Source organism: Channa argus, chromosome 13 (genome assembly GCF_033026475.1).
Source record: "Channa argus isolate prfri chromosome 13, Channa argus male v1.0, whole genome shotgun sequence".
NCBI lineage: Eukaryota > Metazoa > Chordata > Actinopteri > Anabantiformes > Channidae > Channa > Channa argus.
The window spans coordinates 10,383,897-10,409,341 of record NC_090209.1 but is presented as its reverse complement, the minus strand read 5'-3'; the positions used below and the strand labels follow the sequence as shown (position 1 = coordinate 10,409,341).

The 25,445-nt window shown below is 38.7% G+C and overlaps 1 protein-coding gene across 1 annotated transcript; it reads right to left on the bottom strand.

Moving 5' to 3' along the window:
* Window positions 1-8,425: 8,425 nt before the first annotated feature.
* On the bottom strand, window positions 8,426-18,950 carry LOC137139246 (dystroglycan 1-like). Its single transcript, XM_067526257.1, has 3 exons — window positions 18,675-18,950; window positions 14,485-15,045; window positions 8,426-12,060 (listed from the first exon to the last, which is right to left on the bottom strand). Exons 2-3 carry the CDS (start codon window positions 14,848-14,850, stop codon window positions 9,751-9,753), a joined length of 2,676 nt encoding a protein of 891 aa, XP_067382358.1. The 5' UTR covers window positions 14,851-15,045; window positions 18,675-18,950; the 3' UTR covers window positions 8,426-9,750.
* Between the last annotated feature and the right edge of the window lie 6,495 nt (window positions 18,951-25,445).

The following is a 25,445-nucleotide window of genomic DNA, read 5'->3' as shown; positions in this document are numbered from 1 at the left end:
TGAACAGCTCAAGAGATGGCATTTTGGATCTTTGAAATGCAGGAATTACTTAATCCAAGCATGGCAACTTCAGGAATGTTTTCTACCTACATTGAATAGTGTGGGGTAGGATTTACTCCAAGCTCTCAAAGCTTCTATGTAAGAGCCCACCTGCTCAGTTCGCACCTGTTCTGAAGGCAGCAGGTTCCTGTGAGAATCAAGTAGGGGAAACATCAAAGGGAGAAAACTAATAATCGTGCATTGAAAGCAAGGCACACTCCACCAGGACATAAATGTTTTAAACTCAAAGGACTGCCAGTCACACGTTATTATGTGTGGAACATCTGAAGTGGAACAATAGATTTTATAGACGCAGAGAAATGTAGACGGAGTATTCCGCCAACATTTCTGACTCTTTACGAGCGGTCTCATTACAAAGTTGTCAAAACTGTCCTCACCATGTCAGAATTACAAGTCTGCATGACCCGGTTTGGATGACAAGGTGACACCACTGCTTTCTGAAATGCACATTTCTGGGTGCGCCTTATGTGGCTCAGGCTTGCTTTGCTCTCAGTTTCCATGTCACTTTGGTCCAGCCCTGTTTTTGAGGAAAGCCTTCTTTATCTTGTCAGAACTCCTGATGCACTCTTTCACAGACAATTTACTGATGCTGAGTCTAGATTAGCCCTGTTTCATGGCTGCTGGGCCCTGGGCTCTCCTACCCTTTCCATAAATGTCCAATTATCCAACTCCAGTCAGAGTGGAACTTTATATGCTTCCCGTCACTGATCGGAGTGAACAGAGGCCTGATATAGTGTAGGGTGGTTAAACACGCTCTTTTTATTTTTTTTGCATCTTCCACTCATAACCTCCTATGATTATTTTTGTTTACCAGCATCTTTTGCTTCCTCTGCATCTCTTCTGTTCCCAGGAAATCAGGCCAGTTACTGTTACCAGCACATAGTGACTATAAGAGTTTATAATTAGTGGTACAGTAAGATACCCATCGGTTAGACATGAATCATAGCATCTGCATCTTCTCATAGGCACTAATTATCATCTTAAGAAGGATCATAAGTAGATTTTGTGAACAGGCTTCACCATTGAAATACTCTGTTTGTTTTTCTATGAGCTATTTCAGGAGAAAGATACATTGACTCTTTTCCTAGTAAATAAATTAGCTGAGGGTCACTAGGTGCTATTTCATATCTGTGGCTCCATGGAGCTACTCCTTGCCCTGCTTTGGCTGCAGTGTGTGTGTGTGTGTGTGTGTGTGTGTGTGTGTGTGTGTGTTTCTTCGTGGTCGTCACAACTTTATTGCATTTTTAATCAGCGGAAGAGAAGGCATCATCATCATCACATTAGTGTCTCTTGATATTTATTCCTCTCTGTCTCACTACTTTTACTCTCGGGGGGAGTTGGGTGGGTGGAGAGAATACATTTGAAATTTGCTCATTTGACAGTCGTTAGAGATATGGATTCTGACAGTACACAATTAGCTCAGTCACCTCCTTTATCTTCACTCACCTTAACTGGGGATTTCGTACGTGTTGCCTATACAGTAATGACTGCTATACCTCTCTCACTTGTCTGTCTCACCCTCCTCATCTCTTAATATTCACACATCTCATTCAATTTTCCTCCCCATTAATGATTATTAAAATTACATATCTAACTTCACAAATTTAATTGACTGCTGTGTTGTTAAGATGGTTGAGTGAGACGAGTGCTTTTCAGAATTCACAGCTGAGTAGGTGCTCTAATTTGATGCTTTCCCCCAATTTCCCCTGTCAGGAAAACACATTCGAGTGTTAGCATACATATTCACATCTCTTGAATATGTTGCATATTTGTCATGCTTTAGCTGCACGAAAGATACAACTCAATTTTAAAAGCTTGTATAAAATATTCAAAAAGCTGTACATTTTTAATATTGAGTCACAGCTCAGGTTGAAGGAACAAACAAAAGCCAACAGCATTTAAACCATGGAAAATCATCTGTGGCTTAAACAGGAGTTGACAGAGATAAGTGTTGGCTGGCTGTGAAATTTAACTAGAGAGCTAAGCCCTTGATTTCAAGGAGCAAGCCATAAACAATGCATTTTCACATCCCACACGGATCACTGTTATTTCAAAGAAAAGTAAATGCCTAAAGTGAAACAAAATACTGAAATGGAAATGAATAGTTGGAGAAAAGTGATAGAAATCCGCATCAAACAAACATGAAATGAAATCAAGAGGTACAGAGGGAAAGAAATCACACCTTTTGATGCTTGTTTGGGAACAGTTTAGCAGAAACTTCTGGCTGGTGTTTAACTTAGTCTTTCTTTTTAAAACTGATCCTAATTCTGCCTCATGAATACTTCATATGAATCCACCTTTAAAAGCTCAAAAGCTATGACATTTTGCTCTGGGCCCTGTGGAGGAAATGTACAGTCAAATGATTATAAATCAATTCAAAGTGTGAATTATAGTCTTCACAAACTACAACGCTGAATATTGTGTGTCTCATTTTTTAGTTGGCGGTGGAGTGTGGAGCACTCTCTATTTGATTAAACTCTACCCAAAGGCTGCATCAATTATGTATCTTCACAATGGAGTTAATGGACTGCAATAACAGTTGAAGATGACTTGACTAAATTTCCACATGACATGGCAAGAAAAATCTCACTTCAGTAATGTAACCCTCCTGAACAGCTTGTCTGAAATGATAAAAGATCAGGTCTGCTTCTAGCTTATTAAATAAAATCACATTTTCTTTTGTTAATTTCCCTGTTAATCAGTAAAACATTCTGCCCTCTGACAGATCTGTCTCCTCTAGGAGTTTAATATTTAATACACATCACCCTGTGTGCACACATACTCTCTGGCTTCCACAGAGCTGTGTATATTTCTCAACATACCTGTGTGGGGATTTTGTGCATGTGTGTGTCTCAGCTCAGCTTGCAATCCATCTACCTTGTGATCCAGCTTCTATAATTCTGGTCTCTGGGGTTTCAGTCCCATGAGTGGACCCTTGCAGAGAACAGAAGGGGCCCGCCAAGCCCCAGCTACACAATCACTGACCCATCTGGTCATCAGGCCAGCAGGGAGCATGCAGGATGCAGAGACCAAAGCTCTGAACAAACATCCTGTGCTAACATGAGATGCGGCAGCTCACATAATGCCAGTTAAAGGTAGCAGTGGTGCACAGCAACCTCATACTGAGCAACCCTCATGTTTTATTTTGAGATGTTGTATTTTGTCTGGGCTGTATTTTTTAGCATCATCAAGCTAGGCACAAACCACAGAGAGGAAAATGCTGCATGGTGCATAAAGTGATGATGTTCCTGCTGCTTTGCTGTGTGCTATTTAGAGGAAAAAGTAACATGTTGTTTCAGCTGTGATCTTTGCAAGTCAGGTGGACGTTTGTTCAACATGATGTTACACAGCCCGGCGTGTGCATGTTTGCGCGCTTGACCTCAGTGATGTTGTTTATTTTCTACGCTCAAATGCACAGCCATGTAAATGGTCCTAATAACGTTTCACATGACAAGCGTCTACCGCTGCCCTCAGCCCCTGCAGCAAGTGTCAGCTTAAAATGCTGCTCACACCATTAACGCCAGTGCGAGCAGCCAGTACAAGGCAGCATCTGTCATGTTTTCTCCCTTAGTTGGTTATGAACCCCCTTCCCCCTTGCCTAACTTCCTAGCTTTGTCATGCCTCTGAAAAGCCACAGCATGCACATAAACAAGGTTACTTCCATGACTCAAGATGAGGATTTCCATCCCAGCTCTGGAATGGATCCTATTTATGAGATAAGAAGCAAAATGCAATTAGTCCACACTTTCTAAATCTGTGACTGAATTATGGAGTCCCACAGTTGTTCTAACTTATCTCACTTTCTAATTATGAGTGTGACTTAAGAGAGAGCTAACACATTTCATTATCAAGGGGAATTAACTTAGGATCACTTCTCTGCTGACACACTGTTTAATAAATAGCAAACATCAGTGACACCTTCTCTGATTCCCATGTAGCACAGTAACCCTCATGGAAAGGTAATGAATTTAAACACATTCAGCTATCTTATGATAGAATGTTCTATACACACACTATCTGATAAATCATAATTGCAGTTTTGTGTTTTGTTTACCACAGCGTAAGTCTACTTATGATTTGTCTACAAAAGATGATCTCATGCAAAGGTTATTAATCAGTATCCTGGGTATAGTGTGATGCTACTGCCATCTAGTGACACTCTGTCTCTACCTTTCTCCCTCCTTTTGCCTCACTGTGCCTAAGAGACACGCAATCTCTGTGTCTGTAAGACGCAGAATGTAAGATCTGCAACCATAGCAGCCAGATATAAAAATGTACTTATAAACAGACTTCCTGTTCAGCTCTCAGAGCAATCAACCATTGAGTCATCATGGGGAATCAGTCAAATGAACTTACTATATTCTTTCACCAGATGGTGCTGCTGTCATTGATAGTAGTAGTAGGTAGGAGGGCGAGCTGCAACCCCCAGATAAAGTGGGCTAGCTTCATTTCAAATGCTGCAACACAAGCATACAGAGAGACATATTATATACTTGTTGTGTCACTAGGGATGACAAAGTATTCAACATTAGTTTTACCGTAAACACTATAAATCCACCCCAGGCTCTACCTAAATCTTACTGTTTTATCTCCATTGTTGATGCTTTGGAAACGAAATCTGCTTTTGAGAATTCTGTACGTGACACAAGCTCTTAAACTGTGTTTCTATTCCCACAATAGCAAATGCATGCTTACAATTCAGCGTGCAATAACCAAAATCACACACCGGTGACAATAAAACTTATACTCTACAAACTACATGTAGGCGCTAGTGGTCTCTGAGCTGATAAAAGTGCATCACATCACTTGTGAAATTGTAAAACCTGGTTATCAATACATGCATCACACACAGATCATTACGTTACTATCACACAGCTGGTTTTACAAAACAAAGACAAACAAAGCAAAGCCTTGACTTCATACTTAACACTGTGTAATGTAATAACGTGTAATTGTTTCTCACCATTGAAGCTCACCACACTGGCTTGATCTCAAATGGTTCAAATAATAATTTTAGCATAAAATAAAAAATAAAAAAATGCTTTCTGGCTAGCTATTTAACTCTTAGCCAACAAGCTATAAACCTGAGTCTCTTTTTTAAATTGCTGCCTACCAGTTTTGTATGACAATGGTTAATTGGTTGAGATGCTGCACAAAACCGAGCCAGTGTTGTGCTGATACAACACTTGGATGTTTCCATTATATTCTTGATAAATGTTATTGTCAGAGCAATGGTAGCAACAGATTTATTAGAATTAAATTTTACGGTTTCATTCTGGAAACATTTAATATGTTTACATTTCAGTAGAACATTATTATTAGTATTAGTAATTCACTGTCTCTCTATAACATGCAGTAGCCTGCCTGTCTCACCATAAAGCACATTTCATATGCTATATTTTGGTACATTTAATGATATGTTAAACATTGTTATGGATTGTCTGTATAAAATATGAAATGTGTTCTGCTTGCTTCCCTGACAATTATCCTTCTTCATTACGATGTTTTTCTTATCATTGTGCTTTCAGACTAATGGGAAACAGAGTGCCACATTTCTTGGGCTTTGGGCCTCTAATGAGGCCTATTACTGTGTTGTCTACATCATGTGGCGCTGCCCACCATCATACCCTCTCTGCTGTTTCCCCTGTTAAGTAGCAGATCATGTTACCACCTACTCAAACAATAGGGTGCATATAAAGTCTGATTAGTTGTTTTTTTTTGTTTTTTGATCAAGAAAAAAGTTGGTGTCAATAATACTGTGTAATGGAAATAATTACCCTCCTGGTTACAGTGAGAGCTTGGCATGGCATGGCATGGCTATGGGCCTAATTAGAATTTGTCTGGACCAGAGGAATTAAAATCACACTAACAAAACACCAGTTTTCTTTCATGTTGAAGGCATAGGAAATAAAGATACAGCAGGTGTCAGAAATGTCACATGTGGCTATGTAGAAATATGGGGAGCAGATTCAAACAATTGGGAATGATAAGTTCACATCTGTATTTCATCTTCTGTGCTTTTCTTCGAGAAATTAAGTCATGATAGAGATGAGATTATTGGTTTTGTGTGAAGAGCTGCAAAGGAATTATAACAGCATTTTTTCATGTGCATTGTATCACATCGACAACTGAGAGGTCAGTTATTTCTATCGCTTTCCATGAGGTTATATATTTTTCATCACATGCATTAACTCTAAATCATTGTACATTATTAATGACTGCAGAGAGGGACGGTGATGAGGTGAGAGATTGGCAGGCATAAAATAGCCTCAACTCCACATTTTGATATACTTGCATTACCTGCTTCTGCTGCTGTTATTGATGATCTCGAATCCATTTGTAGATTCAAACTATTTAAATGCTCTTGTAGCGGTTAGATCATCCATGAAGGAGTATATTAATAGACAGTACATTCTTACATGGAGTAGATGTGCTTTGTAAAACAAGAAAAGATTTTGTTCAGTTGTCACTTTAGAGTCCTGCATTATGCAACTTGTGCAGTCTGATAATAAAACAAGCTTTTAAAGTGCCTAACAGGGTCTAATTTAACCATTGCTGCAAGAACAGGGTTGCAATGAGTAGTACATGAGTAATTAACATTAACATTTTTACCCATGTTGAATTCTAGAACTGCAACTGTTATTTCCATCATTTGACATAGGTGACATTATCAAAAGTCATCCAAGCATGAGCCCAAAACACAAACATATTAAATGTACTGTCGTTCAACTTCAGACAAAACATCTAATTCTTACATTTGAAAACCTACAACCATCAAATGTTAGCCAGACTAAAGAAATAATGAGTTAAATTGATGCGGTTCTATTATAATTAATTTTAATAATATAACTGAAAAAAAAAATTCATCAAGAAATAAGTTTTCAAAATCAGTGTATGTTGCACTTGTGGGGGTTTCTACTGTCTCATTGCTGCGATGTGTTGTTACGCAACACATTATTATGACAGTCGAAATCTGAAGTCATTCCAGTTACTTTTGCCATCTAGGGGCAAAATGTCAGTATTTGAGCATAAATATATATATATTTTTTTTTAAAAGTACAATATGCAAATAATCAGGCTGTTTGTGTGCCCCAGTCCAGTGTCACCGATATTTCTTGAACAGTAGCCAGTCGCCCACACTTGGATGGCCGTTGGCTAATTTATATATGCTTTCTAATATTCAATTTGCAACATAGCCCACCACAGAATTACAAATTATGCCATTATAACTAAGACCAGTAAGACTGAGGACAGGGCAGACAATTTCAGTACTGACAGTAACACATAAATAATGAAGTTCATAATTAGTTATTAGACTGCACATAAACATACAGCCAGAGACACACTGACTAATCAAATTATAGGTACACCTCCCTGCTACAAGTAAGACATTTATGCTCTTCAATAACTTAACTCAACTCTTCTTTTTGCAAGAAATCATAGATTAGAAAATCAGTCAGGAGATTATCTGTGCTCCTCTGTGAACTTAAAAAAATAATTTAAATTCTTATGTGTCAGGTTTACAATGCTCGATGCTTGTGGAAAAGAAAACAATCAGTACCTTAACACCTTACTGTGTATCTTTTCAAAAGTGAACATGTACATATTGCCAAAATTACATTAAGAACCTTTCACAAGAATTTCTTTCAAGGTCTATGCGAGAACAATGCCTAGTGCTGCAATTTGTACTGCCAATGTACATTTGTTAGAGCAGCATGAGTTTTCAACATGTCACACACCACTAAAATGGTTTTTGACCTCTCCCGAATAAGCCATCATAACAGAAGCTCCATACTAAAAAAACATTTTTGAGAGCAGCCATTAGTCATTGTTATTGATATTTCTCCAAGAGGTGTAGGAGAACAAGTAAAAAAAGAAAAACTGCCCACGTAAATGCCACAGAAAAGGAGCACTGCTCTTAAAATATCACATCGTCTCACAGGGGCCAGCCTGCTGTGGAATTGGTTAATTACAACAAAGAGCATAAAGCTTGTGTGATAGCCAAACCCAACTAACCATTAGAGCTAATTAGAGCCCCTTTCTATCCTCTGTCAAGAACGTGACAATAAATTGAAAAACAAAACTATAAAAGATCAAAGCTTTTTTGCTATCATATATACTGAATGTTTGATGGCAGAATATTTCTGAAAGACAAGTGACGTGTAGGATAAAACTTACTTAATTTAAGCTTGGATTTAAATAGTCATCTTAACCTGTTTGCACTAAAAGCTACCATACATCTAGCATGAGACTCAACGCACTGTGCTCTGCATTCTAATTTAACTGACAAATTGGGTTTAATACAGCTACACACATCTGTAATTTACAGTTCCATTTGCCAAATAAAAAGGGACCATACAACAACTTTGAGGCTTTACAAATAGTATACATTTTATTAATATATTTTCATAAAACAAGTTTAAGACTGTATCAAAAACTCAGTAAAAACATTAGATTTTTAACCATTTTTTCTTGTGGCGATATCAGATATGAAATGTACATAATTCACATATTGTGGTTTCTTTGTTTCCCATCATATTGAGATAATCCAATATTTTTTGTGATGGGCAGGTAAACCCTCTTTTGTACCTTTACAAACTAAAGTCATTTTCTAATGATGGTGACCATAAATCTAGACATACAATTAAAAAATAAAATTATTTCCCACTCTGGCCCTGCCTTTCCCAACTAAGTTTACTGATAAAACACTAACATTATGGAGTTGTTTAATTTCACAGGCACACAATTATGTACATCCCCTTGCCCTCATGCCTCATCTGACCTGGCAACAGGCAGTGCACTAAAGAAAATAGTGCAACACCTAGAGGCAGAGGAGTGATAATACAGTACTCCAAGCCCACCCAGCCCACATACCGGTAAAACCAACTGAATACAAGACACTCAATCCACCTCATTGACTGTCATAAAATCTCACCTGCTGGGAATCACAGCATAGCGTTGGCCCCTTTGTTACTGTTGCAGCTACCCCACAAGGTTTGCCACAGACATCACCTTGGCAACAGCACAGCCATTCATCTCACAGGCAGGTTCAGTGGCACACACATCAAGACCAAAAAAAATAAAAATAAAAAGTCTTTTGTTTTGTAAATTAATTAAGCTACGTGTACAACAGGCGTAGTCAGTGTAAATGTCCAATGTGATCAAGTACCAGAGGAATCTCATGGGGATTTTTTGGCTTTTTGAATTTCATTCCACTCTAGAAATAACAGGTGCAAAATCTTAGTAAACCTAGCCCAAGGACAGATAAGTGATATAGAACTCAAAGATTAACATTGTGAGGGAGAGCCTCACGTCTGTTGTCATGGTGACATCTGCTCAAAGGCCCTGTGGACTTCAGTCTTTCCTGCTTCTTTATTATTTTCTATACAATAGAAATAGCACATCATTGAAGATAAAACAAACTCTTCTTGGCAAAAAACAGACAAAAGAATATGCAAGAAGTCAAAAGCGGATCTGAAGGACAACAAAACAAAAAGATAGCTGAATTACAAACCGTCTGTTCCCCATCCATTTGCCCTGTGCCAGTAGTAGAATTGTACAATACAGTGTCTTATCCATGATGTTCAAATATATGAGTATGTTGCCTCCTCTTCAAAGTCAAAGTAATTTCATTTTCAACAAGCATCCGTACACCGCACCTGCTTTCCAAACTGAAAGCTCCAGTGTTTGTTAGGGAGGCACATAGGGAGGTGGTGACCTATATGAGGTCATGTTCTTGGGGCGAGAGCCTTTGCCCTCTATAGGGACAGTAAATGGTGGTGGGGGCTGGTAAGGAGGGGCATTAGGATCATCATCTTGATAAAGTGAATACTCCTCCAACAGATCCTGGTTAAGCAGAGTACTGTGGGGGCCAGCCATATTAGGGTACTCTGGAGGGGGAAGTGGGGGCTTCTCCTCTTGAAGTATAAGGGGGATGCTGGAGGATGGGGGTGACTTGGAATCATCAAGTTCATCTGCAAATATTATTGGAACTCCTTTCTTGATGAAAGTGGCCTGCTCCTCTGTGGTCATCTTCCCCCTGCGCTTCTTGCGATAGCAGACCATAGCAATGATCCCGGCAATAAGCAACAGGGCTGCAACCACAACCGCAGGAATGACCGTATGTAAGTAAACATCATCAGTGCTCCTTCGACCTGTCCCAGGTGAAGGTGTAGCTGTAGGAAGAACAGGCAAAGGCACCTCTCCCGGTGGGATGAATATGTAGCTCTGACATTTATTGGTGCCACGAATAGAGATGTTAATGGGTTTGAATTCAGGCTCCATGGCTTTGATGAAGGCTGGTTTAGGTATCCCTTTGAGATCAGAGATCCTATTACTGAGAACGGTGATCTGATCCTTTGGACAAGAGCTCTGTTGGAGACTGTTATTGGTCCATTCCACCACAACAGAGCCCCTAGTGATGCTTCTCAGGGTCACTGTGCTGCTGTTGCGATCCCCAAGGGCATAAGCCAATTTTCTGGTCAAAAGAATCTTCTTATGGACATCATTGCTTAAGGTATTGGGGTCACCATGGAATCGAGCAGCAAAAACAACTGATGGTTTGTCATTAGTAGACCAACGATTGACCTGTACCTCAAATGCATCCATAATGCTCCTCCCACCTTTATCAGTGGCCAGCATGAAGTACTCATGCTTCCCTTCATGCTGCTCCTCTGGAAGGCCATATAAGAGCTGTATAGTGCTGTTGAACTGAATCCAAGACGTTTCACTGACTGCCTCTTTTGGGGTCTTCTTCAAAGTCAAACGCAGTTTATCAGTAGTACCATCCTCCCTGTCAAAGAAGGTATCAGGAGGAATCTTAACCTCAAAGTATGTGCCAACCCATGCATTCACCTGATCAATGGGGTTGCGGATCTCTGGGTTTTGATTCGATTCTGGAGCCAATAAGAGAGGAGTGGTGCGTTTGGGCGGTTTAGCTGTGGTGGACTTGGGTTCCCGGGGAGCAGGAGTAGAGGTTTTGGGTTTCCTAGGTTTCTTTGTGGCAGTAGGTTTGGGTCTTTTAGTGGTGGATGGTGGTGTTGGCACAGCTGTAGCCTCCACAAATGTAGGCCGGGTCATAGTTGGTTGGATAGGGATGGTGCTTGTAGTTCCAAGTACTCTTGTTGGTTGGGGAGGTCCAAAGACTGGTGTGTGGGCTATCTGATCTCTGACCCTCATTGTGGGCTTCACTGGAAGAGGTAAAGGGCCTCGGACAGGAGGAGCGGAGTTGTCGGTCGCTGGAGGAATAGAAGGCGAAGTTGGAGTAGGCACAACACGTACAGGGGGCTCTGGGTGTGTAGTTGGAGGAAGCAGAGAGGGCACAGGAGTAGGAGTGTTGTTCAACTGCCGTCTGACCCTTTTTACTCCATGGGGCTTTTTGTTGACAATGTGCCAACCAACCACTGGGTACCCCAACATGGCAGACATGGACCCATCTTTTGCAGAGGATTGGACACTGCTAATATCAGGGATACTGCCTTGGTCAAGGGCACATCCAAGTTTCCATGACAATAGGGCACCATTCTCAACTACTTTCTTAGCATTCCCTGGTCCAGCCATGAAAGCAGACATGTCAAATAAGCGGTTGTTGACAACAGGGACCACCCTCATGTGCTCCAGAGGGACATGCGAGAATTTTCCCATTATTCCCAGTAAGTTGACCCTCTGTTGTGCCAGCATTTTTGTCAAGTCAGCATCCAAGATGACAGTAAGGACAGTGACAGGCTCCTCAGAGCCACAGGTAAAAGGCTGGAGGCCAGTCATATCAGACTGAAGCGTGAGCAAGGTAGGCTCAGTGTCTGCACGTTCTTCTGGGTATACTTCAATAGAGAAGACTGTACTAGGGAACACTTGGCTCCCATTCTTCTCAATTATCTCCTCTCCTGACACCAAGATATGATAAACACCTTTATCCTGCTCCAGGGCCAAGCCTGTCAGACTGCAGCGTTCTTTGTCCCAATATAGCCAGGAGGGTAGAGTCTCCTTTCCCATCTCGGTGAGCTACCACAGGAAAAAGCACAGTGCCACTGTTAACATTTTATAGTATATGATCTCTAACACTTTAAATATAATAAAGATACAAAAACAAAAAAAGGGTGCGTTTCATTTTAAGGAAAAAGTTGTGTGATAACAATGACTTCACTATAAAAAAGGTCATTCCACTTTTTAAATCAAGTGATAAACAATTTGGCTAATTAGAGAATAGTTTCATTGCTTTCTCAGTTCTGAATCTACAATAAATGTATAATTTTATTGAAAAGAATAAGTTACTTAGTGAGACACTATAGGTTGTGAAGAAACAGATTTAGTACCAATTGAAATATTGGAAGAAACTCACAACAGTACTAGACAAAAAATTGTATTTAGGAGCATATGGTTTTAAATTGGTCAAGCAGTTATTTAAATAAGAAAATGTGTAGAGTTGGGTCTAAACTCATTTTCTATATTAATCTATTATACGAGAAGTTATCACAGAAAATGCATTTTGTTTTGTTTGCTGGGCACATTGTAGAGCATTGTAAATGAAATTACTAAATTAAAAAGATGGTCTTACTATAACAAGCAAAATTAAGTTTTTGGCATTAGTTAATAAAAAAAGATCAAAATGTGTTGTTGATAGCTGTAGTTGTCACTGTGTAGGTGTAAGTGGCCACGAACATTTCTGTTTTGAACAAAGTCAAGTGTGTTTTCAATTATATGGCACTCCAAATACAGGTAATGTATCGTTGTTGTTTTTTTGCCATATTTCCATTACTCTGTGAAAGTAGGAGGTAATTCTAACTTGAGCAGTATAAAAATCTCTGTACTTGCTCCAGAAAAGAGTTTAATATAAAGAACATACCAATACATTCTTCATAAAATCTGAATTAATAAAACTTAGAGACCTGGTTAGTTATGCATAAAGCAAGAAATAGATTATTTCCAGATACTTTAAAGAAGCGATTTATTTTTAGTTCTGTGGGCGAGAATCATGGAAGGAAATGTAATTTTAAGCACTTCTTGGCATTAACAACTTTAAAAACAAATATGCATTTCTGTGTGTGTTTTTAAACTGTGGAATTCACTAGAAAATGACGTAAAAGGGCCCTTCAAATATTTTTCTGCTTAAAAAAAAAAAAGTAAAAAAATTAATAGAAAATATGAAGTTCTTGTTAGTTATTTAGAGTAGAGTGACTCATTTCAAATGTCATTGTAAGTAATTGTTGTAGTAAAGAGATGTGGAACTGACAGACAAGCTGTCTTTTTGCTTATTTCTTAGGGGTTTTGCGCAAGGGAAAGCAAGATTGTTAATTTTCTTACTGCTCCTTTTCGGTCATAGAAGTAAGCAACTATAATCTGTTTTGTTGCGTGCGTGTGTGTGTGAATATATATATATATATATATATATATATATATATATATATATTCTGTTTTTAATATTGACCCTTGCCAATGAAAGGGGAACTAGAAAAACAAAACAAAATAGAGCAACACTTTGAAACTAAAAGCAGAGATGCTCTCACTGTATTCTATTCAATTTATCAAATCTACTCATTTTATTAAAGCTTGGCGAATATGAACAGGAAGTTGAGTGAGCTCCCATTCATACTAACTGCGTGAGTCATCAGTACTCATTAAGAATTATTACTGTATGACAGGATATCATTGTCAACACTTGGACCAATGATAATCATATTTCTTTTACAATTGGACTGGAACAAATTGCACCACATTCAGCATCAATCAGCAGTGATACAAAATTGAAGGAATACCATGGATTATCTACTTCTACAGTGACACCAAAAAAAAGGCGTCCATGTGGCCACTACAGTCCCCATAAGGAACATAATTTAACAATATAAATAGATAGTAAATATTCTAAAGTTTCAACACCAGCACATATTCATCTTGACACCTACTATTGATTCTTTAGTCTAAAGTACATTTATACCTTTTCATGTACTTGTAGACTACAGCTAAGGCCACAAATCTGTATTTTTCAAAGTAATTTAAATTCAGTTCTATACAAAAATCTTGTTACCTTGTGCTCCAACATCAATTTCCAAATTAAGTTATTTATTCAGGCTTAACATCCAAAATGAAGGAAGTAGACTTATATTAGTAAAAAGGTCAAATGTAACATCTCCTGTAAATCCTCAAACTTGCTCAAAATAAAACCAGTGTTGGACTAACAAATAATGCACCACATCTTTTTAAGAGACGTTCAACTAAATATATTCTTAACCCCCATTTAGTTATTCTTTTTTTAAACCCAAGACCTGCTCTAATTGTCTGGCTAATTGTGACAATAAATGAATTAAACTTCATAAACAACATTTGAATGTGAATGAAGAATTTAACACTACAAGCCAAATATTCCCCACAAAAGATAAACACTAGATCTTAGTACTGCATTGTCTTGTGTCAAATCTTAAGTGCACTTACATCCACATCACAGCTTGCACTGGCAGGTCCCGGTGAAACCTTTAACTGGAACACCTGGCCCACAATTGCAGAGGAGTCAGGGATGCCAGTGTGCACTCCCCCACTCTTTATAGAGGAATCTGGAAGAGCTGTAGGTGGCCCTTCACCAACTAAAGATGCCGCAGCCTGGAACTCGGAGAGCACAGAGGATTGCATGGAAGCCTCTAGTTCCACAGATATCAACTCTACCATTGTCTCTTGTTGTTCTGACAAAGTTCCCTCGGCCATGGTCACTAGAAGCCATATTATCGGAAGGATAGTCCTGCATGACAGAAGGTTGTTCCTCCCAGCATCCCCACAGCTCATGTCTCTCTTTTTATAGTGCATAGCAATAGGCCTTTGGGCTGCCCAACAGATGTCTCTTTACAACTGAAGAGGACACATGCAATAATGTCAGCCTGATAATACGCTTGTGTGTCAGATTTCCTAGTTATTGGCTATGCTCACAGATGCAGTGGTTTTTCTTTGGTGTCGGTCCATGAAGAGATCTTTGGCAGCCTTTTAGACAGCCATGTCAGCCAGCTACGAGAGAAAGGGGATAGGGAAAAAACAAAGCAAGCATTAGTGTGATTAATGATAAACTAAAAGAAATAACAGTTTAACCATACAGCAGCATAAACTGGATTTCAATTTTCCATTGATGCATCTTAAAAGTTTAAAGAGATTTTGAAAAGAATAAGATTTTCTACTAGTCTTAACTTCCCTGACAAGGCATATTAGGGAATATTAATTCTTATTAGTGTTAAAGTTTTTTTGTCGTGGATATAGTTTTAAATTAGGTGCCCCCAGGGCTGGAATTAAAGTCTCAATTGTGCCGACTCGGCCAACCCCAATTGTGTAGCACTCAAACAGGCAAAAGAGGGCTAATCCTAATGTTTGACTGGCACAAGGCTGTGACGTCAACTTGTGCACTCAAGACTTCTTGCAGAGGGGGTTAAAGTATAATACAGGTCATTCACATAAACCCTTTTTTTGGGGGATTATAGAACAGCTTTATTGTTATATGACCAGCGTTTTTCAGCCTATAGCCTTCATCTGGGTCTATTAAAAGCACAGATTAACAATTAGTGGTTGAGTATATGGTTGTGAGATTTTGGACGAATCACCTACCAATACCAATTGTAGAAACTGATTACCAATCAGTTTCTACTGATTCATGCAGCCAGTAAAAGAGGGCTACAGTATACCACAAATAGATGGGCTCCCAAAGGAGACAAATCACAAATATACATTTATTTGTATTTATAACATAGGCCAGAACACACCCAGCATCATCGTTTCCGAATAAGCTATAATGTAACATAGTAAGCATAATGAGAGCTAGTCATTACTAAAAAACAACCTGGCATGAAAAAGCATAGTCATCCACTAAACTTTGTGCTTCCAAATGCAGTAGCAAAGAAAGCTTTTGTTTGCAATTCATTTAATAAAAACAGCAGGGATGTTGCTTTCTCGAACAGATAAAAATTAAATAAAAACCTGGTGGCCTAATATACTTGGAAAGGCCAGCCAAGTACATTGCATGTGTGGAAAACACTTGACATATATTACTATGAGTTTTTTTTAATTTAAATTAAGTCTGATTGTTATGAAAAAAATCTTATTACAAAAAGCTGCTTTTTCAACTTTGGCTTCTATTGCTATAAAGTATAGTTCTTCTCTTACACTCCCTTTTACGGTAACTGCCCACATTATTCAGATCTGATTATATAATTGTAAGAAGCCATCATCTGTATAGTGTTGTAAAGCTCAGCCAGTGCTATTGTGACTGAACAACCAATTGCCTTTTCATTAAAAAAAAAAAACTTTATCAACAACAGGCACAAACTTACATACTAAAAAGCAGCTACAGTAACACACTTGTCTTCTGGGAAAAGCTTTTGTCAGCAGATCATCTACTATTAGTGGCTGATAAAACACCTCAAGCTATATAGTTTATTCTCATTTTCTACAGTTAGTGGAAACTAGCAGTACTGATATTTATCATAGATAGATACGAGGTGTTTCTGGCACAGAAGTGGACAGTTACAACGAGATCTCCAGCTGTAAAAACTATAATATGCAATCAATTCATATTGGGAGCAGGGGGGGTCAGCTGAGCATAAAGACATAATAGCATAAACATTATCATGAACATAGGTTTTGCTGAAAAGACTCAAAATAAGATTTTTACAACATGGCCTAGATTCTATCATGTTCTCATTTCAGCGTGAGAGTAATTCACAACAATGTCAATATAAAACGTTTAGACATTGTTTTGCTGAGTTCCAACATGTTACTAAGTTAAGCCAGTAAACAGTATTAAAATAAAAACACATGCACAAGAGGATGTGAATTAGATGAGTAAACTTCAAGAGTAACAAGGAAGTATCATTAAAGGAAAAAGCAGACCGTCTTAACAAAAGCATAAAGATCCAGAGACAACTCATTTGTATAACTTCTTTACATTCTTGAGTACACACACTAAGCACTTATTAAAACCTCACTGTTCCTGGAATAGATTTTATGTATGGTTAATAGTGCAATGGCAAAGACTCGAGTGTGGGTGATTTCTGCCCATTTTACACTGAGGCTTGCACTACTAGGGGGGGTGAAACTGTTTACAACCCTGGTATCCATACTGTCTGCAGTTCAACAGTAGTTAAAACTTGAAAACCATCAAAAATAATTAGGACTCTGATGCACAGTGGCACTCGGGGCCAATTGAATTGATGTACCACATTCAGCAGCCTCTAGATAGTGCATGAGCTGAATAACAAACATATCCACAAGACAAGCTTGCTTTGCAATTGGATGTTTCCCTTGTGTTGCCCTCCACACTGTTCAACAAAGTAATGAAATATGGACAGAGGAAACACAAAAAGGGCCTTGGCTGAGTGAAGGTCTAAACTGGCACAATGACCTGAGAGCAAACTAGTTTAACAGCTTACAAAACTTCTGGAAGCTGTGAATACCCAGTGTTGGGCGTCAACAAATCCTTTTGATCCGTTTTGCTTATTGCAAATATATCAAAAGCATAATAATAGAACTTAGCGTAAAATAGAAGCAACACTATGGCTACGTTCTGTAAATCTTACTCAAAATGATACTTTAATCTGAAAATTACCGGTGCTGCCAGTTGACTTTCGGAGCTGGTCTAAACCAACTTTACATTCCCAACGGCCGGTGATTAGATGTTACACGTTATTATCCATATGTTAAATCAAAGCTCGTGGGACGAAATGTGGCAGCTAAAACTGAACATAGTAAGATGTTCCTGCTAACAAATCCAAGTTACGGTCAGGTTAAACCAATCGAAACCGTGGTTGATAATAAACAACGAAACTGCCATCTTAAACCAATGTTTGAAGATTGACTCGAATATGTCGCTATGTCCCAGTATCCAGTTTGGTATTAGGTTTCGGACTTTCAGATGGCGTAAGCGAACTAACTAACTAACGAACTCTCTTTTAGCTACTGGGCCCTTTTCAGTTGCCCTCGTTTCTATTGGACTTGGTATTTAAGGCCTTTGTAAATGAGAACGCCACCAACGACGTTCAACCTTGATAAATAATTTAACTACACACACACTGGAAATATGCCGTCTTCATTGGGATATTCTTCCGCTAAGCTATGACACAATAACAAACGGTAAATCTGTCTTTAGCAGAAACTGTGTTAAGTGCTCTCCAGCATCTGTCCATCGCTAACAAGCGCGGATGCACCTGTTTTATTCTGGGTGGAAACAAGCTGCGAGCTGCCGCTGGAGCATTCAACGCAAATGTTTAACGTTAGCTTTTCTCAACATATTTCAGCTAATGTTAGCGCAGCGAGGCTACACTACGGACAGGGTTACCAACAAAAGTTCCCTTTTCGACAGTAACCCTCGGTAAGAAAGCGTGAGCCAGCTCCACCGCTTTCACACGTCGAATACAGAAGCCAAATACAAACGCAAGGACTGAGTAGCGATAACCACCAAGTAGGGCTAACTACCAAGCTAACGCCAGGGGAGTGTGCTGATGATAAATATAACTGGCTAGCTGGTTAGTCATCTGCCCTGCCAGCCGACCAGATTCCGTGATAATTCTGTGAGTGATACGAGAGGCAATAGCATTTTAAGGATGCTAACTGTTACAGCTAAAACAGCGACAGACCCCAAAATTCAAACTGACCTTGTTAGCGAGCTAACGTTAGCTAACTCGCGCCGTAATGTCTCCTCTTCTGCCCGCGAAGCACCACGGAGACTTCCACAATGCCATTAAACATGCGCTTCCCCTAGCATTTCGAAAACAGGGTATCTGGACACACTTGGGGGGTGGGGAGACAGATACCACTCTGGTTCGGCTAGTCTACCGATAGTTCGGAGCTCTGTGTTGTAATTATGTCGGCAGCTACCCCTCCCTTGCTGCCTCTGTCCTCTTCGCAGACAGGTCTATAGCGTTACAGGTTGAGGCCAATCTTGTGTAGCAACATGACTCCTCCTCCCTTTTATTTGGAGACTGGCAGGTGAAAAGATAACCCGGTGTGTACACTGTACATTTGCACTGTGCTGAGAGTTGCTTTTGAATCACCTACCATTTCACACAGCAGCACTGCTTGATGGTGATGATCATGCATCACCACGCGTTTATTACCTTGACTGAGCCAATTCGTCCCGAACACAGTCCCAACATCGAGGCAAGTGAGGGACAAGGTAAAGGTTGGGATTCCTTTGTCTGGAAAGCTACTCACTGCAAAATTGAACACAAGTCAGCCTCTGTCTTTCTGTAGCTTCCAGTTTTCTGACAGCTTTATCATATTGTTAATAACAGACGATGCCAAAAGGAAGCCTAACAATCTGTGAGGTCTAAAGTTTTAAATCTTGAAATCACTAGTATAATTCAATAAGATTCAAGTTGTAAAATCATAATATAAAACTCCAGAAAACTACTTCTCTTAACATTTGTGTTGTGAAAAAGTTGCCATAGGTGTAGCATTATCTAGGACAAAGTGTTTAACATTTATCCGTCTTTCTCATCCTTAGAGCATATCAAGAGCACAACCAAACAGATGTAAAAATACACAACATTTAATACCGTTGCTTCATACTTCTGTGACTTTGCATAGCAACTATCAGCCAACAGACATGGCAATGACCTTCGTGGCTTTATCTCCTGCCATGCATACTGATTACTTATGAAGGCTATGTATGTGTTTTTACAAAACAAGACATTAAAATGGAAATATGAGTTAATTCCTTCATTAATTTATCATCTGTAGCATGTAGTAGCTTCAAAGATTTAATTGAGCTAACGATGAATTATTAGGTTTGACAGTTTAAAGCTAGCAGTTGTTTCTTAGGTGCCACTATTTGTGAAAGGACATTTTAATAAAGTCCTTTCTGTCTGATATAAAATTCATTTTTGTTCATCACAGGTAATTCTAAGAGAACTTAGAAGAGAATGTGTCAACTTTGATCCAACCAAATCTCAGCACAGAATAAAACAATGCAAGATGGTTTCCAACAAAGAGAATGGTACAAAGCACAGGATGAAAAATAGGACCATAAGTTATTCTTATAAACTACAGATGGGTGACATATTAAAGAAAACCTTCACTGAAATTAAACCTGTGTCTTTTGGTTCTACTTTGGGTAATACATGCACATAAATCCAATTAAACTTCCTTTGACTGCCCTAAATTAAAATATCTCTCTACTTCTAGCTGACAAATGCCTCCAGGTGACATCATTTGGAACAACCTTCAGTTCCGATTGTGTTATCTTTTGGCTCATCGTGTGCAGTTTGTAATCATGGCCAACCTGCTTTTCAGAACCCCCCCCCCCAGATTACATTATTTAAACTCCTAAAAAACATTTTAAACAAAACCTTTTAATCAATGTCAAGCAATCTCACTTCCAGCAGTGAGATTCCTTGACACTGCTTTTTTTCACCGTTTTAAGGAACAGATACAAAGCAGGTGGTTTTGTTCTTTGTTGAGCTCTCTTTAAGCAAATATGAGTGACTTGTTATATTTGCCTGCATTAATGTAGTTTTAAATCACAGCCTACTGGGAAACAATGCTTACAAGAGGAACAACTCACAGACTGACAGACAGTGTTAAAGAAGAGGAAGCAGCACAGTCAAAACTTAAAATTAAGCAACAATCAAAGATGTAATTATAGAGCCAAATAAAACTGTGGAAACGGGGATAACCCATTATTATCGTTCTCTTTGCTAATAAATGATTAGATGTCTTTTACTGCACTAAAAATATTTGCATGAAATATGAGGTGCCATTTATATAATGCCATTATCATAAACCATAAACTGTGTGATTATCTTAGAGCAAATATGGAGGGGATGTTCATGGTAACAAAGAACGGTCCTTCATACTTTATACTAATAAAAGCCTTGGCAAGTATAATTAGGATTTTTAAGGCTAAAAAACAGAGCTTGTCTGTAATAGTTCATAGGCCTGTCAATCATCTGAATCTTTGTTGACTCCTGCAAATTTACACGCACACACTTAGAATTTGTTTACAATTACATTTTAAGAATTATTGAAAAGTAAATAACAACAATAATAAAACATTAGTAAATATAATGTTCACAATAATATAAAGCTTAATTTTTCTCGTCTTAGATTGCATGTGCACACCATATTTACATGTTTACACCATAAGCCGTCTCTAAGTATAAATCTAAAAAACAATTACCATAGGAACAGACAAAAAGTATATGAGTGTCAGCTGAATATGTGCATTTCATCGATTGCTGTTCCCTTAACCTACTGTTTGTCGTTGAGACATACAGTACATATTATGGATGATGGATTTCCACCAAGCTCTCATTTTGACTAAACACATACACAACACACACAGGTCTACTAGACCATGATACTTCTAGCGCAGCAGGGCTCTCATGTGATTGTACATATCAGTGTGACTCTTAATGTGTGAGCACAGAGCAAGAAAGAGAGTGGATTAGGAATCAGCTGACTCCCCACATTTCCTTCCAAGTGACTTATTAGAGGGGTTATTCTGTGTGGACTGTTGGACCGAGGTGGGGGTTGGCAGCGAGACCCACAATGGAGCCAATCTTCTCCCTCTCTAACAATGGTAGATTACAGACAACATTTATCGGATTTTCTCAATAGCAAATGAAAAGTCCCTTTCTACTTTTAAAATGTTCTCAAAGATTTAATTTGAAGCACAATTTTCGTGACAGTCATAATTCAAAATAAATTTGAGTGTGTTTTTTTTCTGCCTCAGACATGATAAGATACCCGACTACAGTAATTTGCAGACCCATTTTATATAGATAAGCATCAAAATGCTTTAAAGAAAGTTTCAGGAGCGCAGTATTTAGCTGTTAGAAGTTTTGTTTTTGGTCTTCAGTGGGTCTTTGCTTACGCCGTCATTTGTTATGTTGAGCTGAAAATAGAACAGGAAGAAGGAGTATTTCCTTTCAGCCCAGCACCTAGGCCGCTATACTGTTCTCTTTTGAGTCAACCCTCTGGTTATCTGTTCTTGCTGCTCAGCAGAAATAGGGTTTTCTATAAGTTAACCAATCATCTCTTCTCCAGAAAATCAGCACTTTTCATTAGTTTTGTTCTTGTCATATTTACATATATCTCAGTGTAAATGATTCCCATCTAAGTCTTGGTGAGGCAAGGTAGCTGATAATTTGCAATTACACTGCATAATTAATCCACCGACAGAGACCCCGCAGGCAATTAACAGGGTCATTAGCAGTTGTGTATGTTCGACCAGTGGCAGATCAGACTACTCCATTAGAGGGTAAACACGCAGTTCTTCATAAAACCTCATGCTAAATAAAAGTCTGAACAAAAGCCCCTAATGGCCTTTGTGACTGGGGTAATTGTTTTGTTATCAGGGAAAACAGTTCTAATGACTCTGAAACACATCAAGAGGACATCAGCAAATACAGAAATCAGAAAATGGCATAACCAGAGGATGACCCCAATGAAGAGCAGAAATCAAATAAAAACACAATTACTGAATAGTCCCTCAATGCCTCGAAATGTGTACTACAACTCTTTAGTAGTCACCTGAAATACCTATAACTCAATTCAACAATGTTGGAACATGATTACACAGTCCCAGACATGATTCCAAATGAACCTTTTGCACATTATAATTATGATGCTATGTCCACCTTATGTTCCCGATTTATTCCTTACTTGGACAATTTTGCTAAAACAATACAGATAACAGCTATGACCTTATAAACTGTTTAGTTTACTTATGATTGTAATTTCTGCATAGAAGTGAGGAATAATAGGAATGAAATAATTGAGAGGATGACAATAAATAAAGACTGTGTTGTGGCATACATACTAAATATCCTAATTTGTATCTTTGCAGCTTTAAGTTAGCCGATTCATCCCCTTGGTCCAGACAGAAATATATCAACTAGCATGCTCACACAAAAAACTAAAATGTTGAAGAGAAAAAATATTTTATCTGCTTAACATAAAGAAGTCAGCAGGTGTGGCCCACAATCGGATTTCCCACCCCAGGTGCCATCTTGACAGTATTCTAGTCATTCTATACAATCTCTAGGTAATTTTAGATGTCAGACTTGTGTACAGTGTGTGGCCTATATATCTGGGAGAGTTCAATCCTCACTGAAGGTGACAAGCCTGTTCAGTGTAACCTGATTCTCTGCCCTCTCCTGTTACCTCGCTGGTCTAGATAATCATCAACTTCCTTAGTTTTCTGTCCTCAGCAGACTAAGAGATTTATTAACTAGCAAGAACGTGTAAGGTCTCAGGAATGTGCTCCAGTTTTATCCATTGGACCTGACGGTGACTGGCACTCACGCTTAATGTGGCAGGCAGCTCAGTCTCAGTAAGTCTGTGTTGGCTGGAAAGGGCAGTCACAAGAAAAAGTAAGGGCACTGTTTGCAGTTTCCTGGTTTTCTATGTAAACAACACTTTGTGTGTTTAATGGGTGTGTTCACTAAAGACATGAAAAATCATGTCTGTGCTTTATCAGGTTAGAAATATTGTTTTGTTGATATATGTGACTTTGGTCAACATCAGATTTCACATTTCATGACCAATTTAAGCAGAAAACCAGGGAGTTGAAAATCATGCCACTGCTTTTTTTGTGACTGTATGTGAAACAGCACTCTGGGTTAATATATGGCTGGGCCCCTAGGCTTAGGGAGGCTGCAAATGGGGAGAAAGTAAGAAGCCCTTACACTACGTTGGGTCCCAGGTGTTCACTTAACGCTACCTATCAATTCTGGCCCAAGGTGGAGACTACAAGCCAGATCAAATCATGAGTCAGAGATGGAGGATGCATTTTAGTCTGCCTTATTGCTTGGCTAGTCACATGTTAGCAGCGCAGACTGAGATGGAATGAGTCAATGGCTGCAGGAATCACAGCCACACATCCACCCAGGTGATATGTGGGAAAGTGTGAATTGAATTTAGACCCCAAGCATATCACTAAAAATGCCACATCACAGTCATATCTATGACAAGAGATGAACAAGAAAAAAACATCAGTAGCATTCAAGAAGATGGAATGGCAGAGTTTAAAGCTGACTATTATGTGGCTCCTACTGCTCCACCCACTGCTTGGTCCAAGGCTGTCTGTGCTGCTATGCTAGGTTCACACAGGGACTCTCTGTGATACAGCAGAGCTTTCAGTGCAGGGAGCGTGGCGCTGATGCCAAAGTCCTGTTATCCAAATCCGTCGGCACTGTCTCATTTAACAGATAAGAGGCTAATCTACAGGGTAGGCAGCAGATAGACCTGCAAATACAAGGCCTCTCTTGTCGCTTGCTTGCCATTCTCCACATTCCTGGAATGTGTATAGACATGTGGAGACGAAGGAAACCTTGAGGATCCTTTTTCCTTTATCCTCTCGAACTTAGACATGTTGTCATAAAGTGGAAATCAGAATCTATTTGTTCTGCTTGAATTGTTTAGATTTTTTCAGTTGTAAATCCAAGCCATCATTGAACCATGTATTTTTATTCAAGCAGCATTGTATTTCTTCAGTTAGAAATGTAATCAGGCTTTTTTGTATTTTTTTTGAGAAACATTACCTAAAAAATAGGCTTAAACTCAGGCTTATTTGATATTAAGCCTGATAATAAGTAAACAAATTAGTTTACTAGTTGCCAGGTTTTGATACTCAAGTACTGCAAAAAATTAGTTGTGGAAAAAAAAATTTTAGTTTTTATACTAAGCCTCAGATCAGCTGTAAACCTGCCAACAGGAGATTTCTGTTACTTTGGTAACTAGCTTTCAATTCAATACATACTGTATAACTGAATGTGCAAATATGCAACATGTGACCAAAAAAGGGTTAAACACTAATAAACAATTATTTTAACAATTAAAGTTCCAGGCATAAAGTGGTATGATAACCAGCTCTCTACTGAATTGTTCTTTTTAATATTTGTTCTTTTGTAAACTGCACAAATAGGCCTTCATGAATAACTGCAAATCATCTGCACCAATGAAGGACTGACTGATAAATTTGTCCATTGTTGTCATCAGACACTGACTGCCCTGTTTGTATCTTCTGTTATTTGAAATTTCACATTCCGTACCGTACAAGAGTCACCAAACACTGGGTATTTTCATGGTTTAAATGTTATTAGTATTTGCCAAAGCAACAAGCTTCCAAACAGTTGGCATTTCTTCATTATCCTCATTCTCTTCACAAGTACAGTATTGTGCTGGAGCATAGATCTCATTACCTGTTTTCCCAGTACCTCAGTGTGCTTTCAGGATCAAAAGTTGTTTGAAGACACTCTTCATACCTGATACATGAGACAGGGCAGATAGCCCCAAAAAAGGGAACGAAAAGTTAAAACTGCATAAGCTAGGAAACGAAACAAAAACGAATCTAGCAAAGTAGCAAATGTTGTTAATTTTGCATTATTGAAGTTTCTCAAACTTTCTGATTGTTGTAGTTA

Bases quoted from the DNA above. Each gene is read 5' to 3' on its own strand.
- LOC137139246 (XM_067526257.1), bottom strand. From the start codon at position 14,850: ATGCACTATAAAAAGAGAGACATGAGCTGTGGGGATGCTGGGAGGAAC. The intron at 12,061-14,484 runs GTAAGTGCACTT...TTCCTGTGGTAG, and splicing joins GTGCAAGCTGTGATGTGGAT to CTCACCGAGATGGGAAAGGA.